This window comes from Sapajus apella, unplaced genomic scaffold (genome assembly GCF_009761245.1).
Source record: "Sapajus apella isolate SASKATOON/1434 unplaced genomic scaffold, GSC_monkey_1.0 scaffold62, whole genome shotgun sequence".
Lineage (NCBI taxonomy): Eukaryota > Metazoa > Chordata > Mammalia > Primates > Cebidae > Sapajus > Sapajus apella.
The window spans coordinates 11,354,034-11,361,942 of NW_022437002.1; the positions used below are offsets into that span (position 1 = coordinate 11,354,034).

The 7,909-nt window shown below is 41.2% G+C and overlaps 1 protein-coding gene across 33 annotated transcripts in view; it reads left to right on the top strand.

Moving 5' to 3' along the window:
• MACF1 (microtubule actin crosslinking factor 1) overlaps positions 1-7,909 on the top strand; it is a 410,941-nt gene that overhangs the window by 298,588 nt on the left and 104,444 nt on the right. For 30 of the 33 annotated variants that reach the window (XM_032247548.1, XM_032247549.1, XM_032247559.1 and 27 more), the window contains 4 exons: positions 3,389-3,451; positions 4,122-4,363; positions 5,165-5,294; positions 6,882-7,081. In XM_032247548.1, coding sequence (XP_032103439.1) covers positions 3,389-3,451; positions 4,122-4,363; positions 5,165-5,294; positions 6,882-7,081 — 635 coding nt within the window. The remainder of the gene's footprint in view (positions 1-3,388; positions 3,452-4,121; positions 4,364-5,164; positions 5,295-6,881; positions 7,082-7,909) is intronic. The other 3 variants (XM_032247560.1, XM_032247538.1, XM_032247558.1) reach the window with 1 other exon arrangement.

Sequence of the window (7,909 nt, forward strand, 5' to 3'; positions counted from 1 at the left end):
AGTCTCGCCTTGTCACCCAGGCTGGAATGCAGTGGTGCAATCTTGGCCTACTGTAACCTCCACCTCCCGTATTCAAGCGATTCTCCTGCCTCAGCCTCCCAAGTAGCTGGGACTACAGGCATGTGTCACCATGCCCGGCTAATTTTTTTGTATTTTTAGTAGAAATGGGGTTTCACCATGTTAGCCAGGCTGGTCTTGAACTCCTGACCTCAGGTGATCCACCCGCCTCAGCCTCCCAAAGTGCTGGGATTATAAATGTGAGCCACCGCACCCAGCCAAGAAATTCTTGTTTCAAAGTTAAATCACTAAGAATATTTGATAAGGGCTCTGACACATAGAAAACACTTAAAATTGGCATTGAGTACAAAAGCCTTGCATAAACTGACATCATGACCCGAAGTGTTAAAAATTCTATTATTACACAATTCTGCCCCAATGAGAACTGTGTAGATGTACAGAGAGCAAGTCATGTTAGTTTTTTGGTCATGTTATTTAATGTATTACACGTGTGCTATAGATGTTTTTCTTTGTATAGTATACATGAGTGGACATGGACAGGTTTGAATATTAAATTGCTGGTGAAGAGTCACCACCTTTCCAATCAGGGACACTCAAAAATAAGTTAAAATAGATGCTTAGATGTGTCAGGAGGTGCTTTATTTTCCCTGGAAAAGTGGCATAATTGGTTGTATCTGGTGGGTTAAGATATAGGATTCAGCATAATTGAACATGCATGTTTTATTATCATTCCTAAGTAGTTAGAAATTTATGTGAATATTACATTTAAACCAAACATTAAACACAATCTCTAAAATACCTTTTTAGGTTGCTTTGAAAATCAGTTTGAAAATTACTATCCTGAGTGGTCTCAAAGTTTTCCTCCAACTCTGAAAAGCCATGTATATTTCAGTTCCTTACATTTTTGTAGCTCTGCTTCATAAAGTACTTTGACATACATTGCCTCATGATCTCTCCCCAGTTACCCCATGAGAGTTAACAGGATAGGTTATATTATCTTTAAATCCTATAGAAGAAACTGTGTTCATAGATTAAGGCTCACATACTGAGTCAGTGACAACCTTGGTTAATACCTCCCTCTCCTATAGTCTAGTTTCTTTTTTTCCATCACCATACTGCAATAGAATGTGATTTTTCTAGTTGGTATTTTTTAATTGAAAATATAACAACGTTAACATTTAAAAGTTTTCTAATCACCATCCTAATTCAGCTAATTTTTTCCTTCTTTTTAGAGACAGGGCCTCACTCTGTCACCCAGGCTGGAGTACAGTAGTATGATTATGGCTCACTATGGCTTTGACCTCCTGGGCCCATGCAGCTGTCCCACCTCAAGCTCCTGAGTAGCTAGGACCACAAATGTGCACTGTCATGCCTAATTCTTTTTTTTTTTTTTTTTTAACTTTTTTTTTGTAGAGACAGGGTCTCGCTGCATTGCTTAGGCTAGTCTTAAACTTACAACCTCCCAAAGTGCTGGGATTATAGGCATGAGCCACCACACCTGGCCCAGAACTATTTTGTTTTTGTTTTTGTTTTGAGATGGAGTTTTGCTCTGTCACCCATGCTGGAGTGCAGTGGCGTGATCTCGGCTCACTGCAACCTCTGCCTCCCAGTTTAAAGCAATTCTCCTGCCTCAGCCTCCCCAGTAGCTGGGACTACAGGTGCCCATCACCACGGACCCAGCTAATTTTTTGTATTTTAGCAGAGATGGGGTTTCACTGTGTTGCCCAGGCTGGCCTCAAACTCCTAAGCTCACCAATCTACCCACTTCAGCGCCCAAAGTGCTAAGATTACAGGCGTGAGCCACCGTGCCCAGCCAACTATTTTGTAATATAACTTTGCACATGATTTTTTATACATTGAAATAAGTGCATACAAGAATTTTCTGTCCTTTTAAAGTATCATTTTATTATGAATATTTTTCAGATTTCTGTATAATATTTATTGTTATATCACCTGATTTTTGCCTGTCTTAGGAAATTTCTCTGAAATATAAGGAGTCAGTTTGGGGAGAATGTATGTGAAATTCTGGTGATTAGAAACAGAACCAAAGGCCCAAAGCACAATTTATGGGAATGTTGATGAGCTATATATATGTGTGTGTATATATATATATATATACACACACATATATATAGGCACTTAGGATTTCCGTTTTTTCTTGGGGAAAGGGGAGCAAGAAGAGGTTATGAAAGAAAAGGCAAAGAATCTTCCTTTAGAAACAATATAAGAAGGACTCATTTTAATGTCTTTATTAGAAGAAGGCTGCTTTTTAGGCCAGGCACGGTAACTCATGCCTGTAATCCCAGTGCTTTGAGAGGCTGAGGAAGCCAGGTCACCTGAGGTTGGGAGTTCAAGACCGGCGCAACCAACGTGGTGAAACCCCATCTCTACTAAAAATACAAAAATTAGCTGGGCCTGGTGGCAGCTACTTGGGAGGCCGTGATGGGAGAATTGCTTGAACCTGGGAGGTGGAAGTTGCAGTGAGCCAAGATCATACCACTGCACTCCAGCCTGGGTAACAGAGTGATACTCTGTCTCAAAAAAAGGAAAAAAAAAAAAAAAAAAAAGAAGCCTGCTTTTTATGTCCTTAATGATACTTATTTTCATTTTTATTGTATTAAAAGACATTGATATAAAAGGTGAAACTTTTTGACTTTATTATAAAAGCTCATTCTAAAATATGACAGGTACCATTCTAGACTTAATAATTTTATCAGTACTTGCTTCACAAAACTAGGGCAGCATCCAAAGAATTCAAGCTGGAGATTAATAAGAAGGCAATATGAATTAAGAATCATTCCTGGCCGGGCGCGGTGGCTCAAGCCTGTAATCCCAGCACTTTGGGAGGCCGAGGCGGGTGGATCACGAGGTCAAGAGATCGAGACCATCCTGGTCAACATGGTGAAACCCCGTCTCTACTAAAAATACAAAAAATTAGCTGGGCATGGTGGTGCGTGCCGGTAGTCCCAGCTACTCAGGAGGCTGAGGCAGGAGAATTGCCTGAACCCAGGAGGCGGAGGAGGTTGCGGTGAGCCGAGATTGCGCCATTGCACTCCAGCCTGGGTAACATGAGTGAAACTCCGTCTCAAAAAAAAAAAAAAAAAAAGGAATCATTCCTGCTCTATGCCAGTTAGGTATTCTGGGGAAATTAATAATAATATAAAAGAATCATTCCTGCTAAGAATCTTGAGTGACACTTTGTTGCCTGGCAGCTAAAATAATTTGTCTCTTTCCATGAGTATGTTGTCTTGTGCTGTGTTAACTTCCTGATACTCAAGCTTAAAGTGAGGGCCAATGGACAAATTCAGTGCCTGTATGTATTCCTAACACGTTGGTCTTGCCCTGTTTGTCTCCCTGTCCTTCTGCTCAGGTTCCATACTGCCCTCTGTAGGAAGCTCTGTAGGCAGTGTAAACGGATACCACACCTGCAAAGGTGAGAATGCCATTTCAACAGTGCTGCTTTGTTGGATGTGTTAGGACAGTGTCAATGTTTGCATTTGTGTATGTTGCAATGTGTGTGGAAGAACTGCTGCCAGAATGGGTGTAAGGATAAAAATCTGGGGAGAAGCATGGTTTGCTGGCTATAGACCATAAACAGGTTGGTAGCCCCTGAAGTTAAAGGTGTTGCAGAAATAGACTGGATCACTAGATAAGGCAAATAAGGAAGAAACTCAAAAAAAAAAAAAAAGTTAGTCTTTGAATTAAAAAGAAGTTATGCTAGAGATAATCTAGTCTAGCTCTCAGCCTCCCAGCTGGCTGACTTCTCTGTAGTTTGGAGAAGAAGGAATGGAAGAATGCTTCAAGTCCATTGATCCCAGTAGTACACTAAGTTTCTTTCTTTGCTCCCCTCATTTTTGTTGTTCCCATGTTTAGCATTTTAAGGTCTACATCTGAGTATATAATGCCAAAAGCAGATTAATGAGAACCTTTTGTTTTGTGTATATAAACAGGAACTTCTGTATGATTTAGCAGGAAGATAATCTCTAGTCCTCTAGAAGGAGTAAGAGAGATGCTTAATCCTGTCAAGTAATTTAGGAGCAAGGAGCCAAGGAAAATACTTGAAGAGCTATTCCCAATCTGATTTCTGTTTCTGTGATAACTAGATCTGACGGAGATCCAGTGTGACATGTCAGATGTAAACTTGAAGTATGAAAAACTGGGGGGAGTACTTCATGAACGCCAGGAAAGCCTTCAGGCTATTCTCAATAAAATGGAGGAGGTTCAGAAGGAGGCAAACTCAGTGCTGCAGTGGCTGGAATCAAAAGAGGAAGTCCTGAAATCCATGGATGCCATGTCATCTCCAACCAAGACAGAAACAGTGAAAGCCCAAGCTGAATCTAACAAGGTACTGTGTTTACATTAGTTGCATCCCAACACCAAGAGGAAGAAACAGCTGTACCACTGTTCCTGCCCAAGCCCAAGCACCTGAGAGAGAGACACGGGCAATAGTTTAGGCTGTGATGGCCAGTATGTTTGACTTCTAAATGATTAATATGCCTTAACTCTCCTAGAGAATTTTCTTGCTTATGAAATTAGAAGTTGTTATAGGTTGGATTCAGAAACAAAACCAGATATGTTTGCAGAAAAAGAATAGCCCTCCGCAGAATGACTAGCTCATTGAGAATGGGATCTCATTTGTTTGTAAGTAAGACAAACCATTCTTATCAAAGTGCCATTCCAGTTCTTGGAGGGATCTAAATAACAGTGATTACAATTCATTCTTAAGATTGACACGTGAGACTAGGAAAAATGTCAGAAGGTACAAGACCATAGAAAATCCTGTAGGAAATTTTCGCCAAAACTTGTAATATTCCCATTGATCATAGCGTCTCATCTCCTTCAACTACAAAAACATTGTTTTCATCATATCTTGGTATTTTCAGTTTATTGGGATTAATGATTCCTTCTTACTGAGTTCTACTGATGTGTTATGCATAAAAGAAACTGAGATCCTGCCATTTAGATTTTCATTTTAAAACAAAAATTTAAGTAGAAAGGTTAAGTATCTTAACATCACTAAACAAGTCATTGATAGGATCCTAGTGGAGCCTGCAATAACCGCCCTGTTTTCCAGTTATTTCTACCATACACACAGCTTTGTTTCCTGTCCAGAACCTCATGGCATGCATTGTATTCTTTTTCCTAGGCCTTCCTGGCTGAATTGGAACAGAATTCTCCCAAAATTCAAAAAGTAAAGGAAGCCCTGGCTGGATTACTGGCTACATATCCCAACTCACAGGAAGCAGAAAACTGGAAGAAAATTCAAGAAGAACTCAGTAAGTTTTCACAGGAGTGTTACAAATTTGCTAAGTTACTTGTCTTCAAAGCAAGTAGAGAATTACAGCACATCCTATAAAACAGGAATTATTTTTAGCTAATTTTTATAAATAAGCAATTAGGGCCCAGATAGGGCCAGAGCATGAGCCTGAACTGGTAAAAAAAATTAGAGATTCCACTCAAAGAGTCAGAAGTTTGGCTTTCTTGGGCAAGTCAAACTGATAATCTACTGTGATCAAGAACCAGAGAGGCCAGAAACAGTGACTCACACCTGTAATCTCAGCATTTTGGGAATCTGAGACAGGAGGGTTGCTTGAAGCTAGGGGTTGAAACCAGCCTGGGCAACATAGCAAGATCTTGTCTCCACAAAAAGTAAGGAAAAACAAATTAGCCAGGTGTGGTGGCATGAACCTAGAGTCCTAGCTGCTGGGGAGGCTGAGGTGAGACAATTGCTTGAACCCAGGAGTTCAAGGCTGCAGTGAGCCTGATTATGCCACTGAACTCCAACCTGGGCAACAGAGGGGGACCCTTTCTCAAAAAAACATAACAAAAGAACTAAAGAGAGCATTGATGATAAAAATGAAAGATGGAAATACTCAGTAAATGAATTAGATAAATTGTGTGCTCATAATATTGAACTGTAAACAATGTAGATGAATTTTTTTGTTTTTTTATTTTACTTTATTTTTTATTTTTTGAGATGGAGTTTCACTCTTGTTGCCTAGGCTGGAGTGCAATGGAGCAATCTTGGCTCACCACAACCTCCACCTCCTGGGTTCAAGCAATTCTCCTGCCTCACCTTCCTGAGTAGCTAGGATTATAGGCATGCGCCACCATGCCTGGCTAATTTTGTGTTTTTAGTAGAGACAGTGTTTCTCCATGTTGGTCAGGCTGCAAACTCCTAACCTCAGATGATCCACCTGCCTCGGCCTCTTAAAGTGGTGGGATTATAGGCGTAAGCCACCATTCCTGGCCTGTTTTGTTTTTTGTTTTTTGTTTTTTTTTTGAGACGGGGTCTTGCTTTGTCACCCAGGCTGGAGTTCAGTGGTACGATCATGGCTCGCTACAGCCTTAACTTCCATGGCTCAAGTAATCATCCTGCTTCAGCCTCTTGTGTGGCTGGGACCACAGGCATATGCTACCATAACCAGCCAATTTCTAAAATTTTTTTGTAGAGATAAGGTCTTGCTTTGTTGTCCAAGCTGGCCTTCAACTCTTGGGCTCAAGTGATCTTCCCACTTGAGGAGTTCAAGACCAGCCTGGGCAACATAGGGAGATCCTGTCTCTACAAAAAATAAAAAACTAACTGTGCATGGTGGCATACACCTATAGTCCCAGCCACTTGGGAGGCTGAGGTGGGAGGATCACCACTTGGGCCCAGGAGGTTGAGTCTTCAGTGAGCCATGATTGTGCCACTGCTCTATCTTGGGTGATAGAGTGAGATACTGTCTCAAGTAAGTAAGTAAGTAAATAAATAAATAAAGCTTCTGGGGTCATTTCCTGCAGTATATTAGCAACATAACTTAGGGACCAGGCCAGTTGTTGATAACAGTAAAGGAATACATTCCCTCATTTCCTCTCCACAGATTACCGATGGGAAAGGGCCACTGAGGTGACTGTGGCTCGGCAAAGGCAGCTAGAGGAATCTGCAAGTCATCTGGCCTGCTTCCAGGCTGCAGAATCCCAGCTCCGGCCGTGGCTGATGGAGAAAGAACTGATGATGGGAGTGCTGGGACCACTGTCTATTGACCCCAACATGTTGAATGCACAAAAGCAACAGGTCCAGGTAAGCAATATAGCAACAAAGAAATTGGAATCACATGAAACTGAGTTCAAAAGTTGCTCCCAGTAAGTAGATTTCATATGATCCTGGACAAGTCATTTAATCTCTCAAAGCCTCAGTTTAAATGAGATATTTATAAGGTGTTTATCATGATGTCTGTAGAATAGTAAACAGTCAAAAACTCTATTATTATTATTAACAGAGACAGTAAGATGAGTAGATGTGAGAATGGAGAACTTTTCTGACTAAATTATGGAATTATATTTTGCTTGTAATCCCCAGTGATAGTGATCCACATTACTTAATATCTTATATCTACTGGATTGAGATAGGATTTTCTGTGGTCAAACCTCAAAAAAAAATTGATTTAAGTGCCTATGAACATCATAGAAATTTAGGTTGGTCAAGCCGGGGGCAGTGGCTCATGCCTGTAATCCCAGTACTCAGGCAGGTAGATCACAAGGTTAGGGAGATGGAGACCATCCTGGCTAACACAGTGAAACCCTGACTCTACTAAAAAATACAAAATTTAGCCAGGCATGGTGGCATGTGCCTGTAGTCCCAGCTACTCGGGAGGTTGAGGCAGGAGAATTGCGTAACCTGGAAGCCAGAGGTTGTAGCGAACCGAGACTGTGCCACTGCACTCCACCCTGGGTAACGAGAGTGAGACACAGTCAGAAAGAAAGAAAGAGAGAGAGAGAGAGAGAGGAAGGAGAGAGGAGAGAGAGAGAGAGGAGAGAGAGAGAGAGGAGAGAGAGAGAAAGAAAGGAAAGAAGGAAGGAAGGAAGGAAGAAAGAGAGAGAGAGAGGAAGGAGAGAGGAGAGAGAGAGA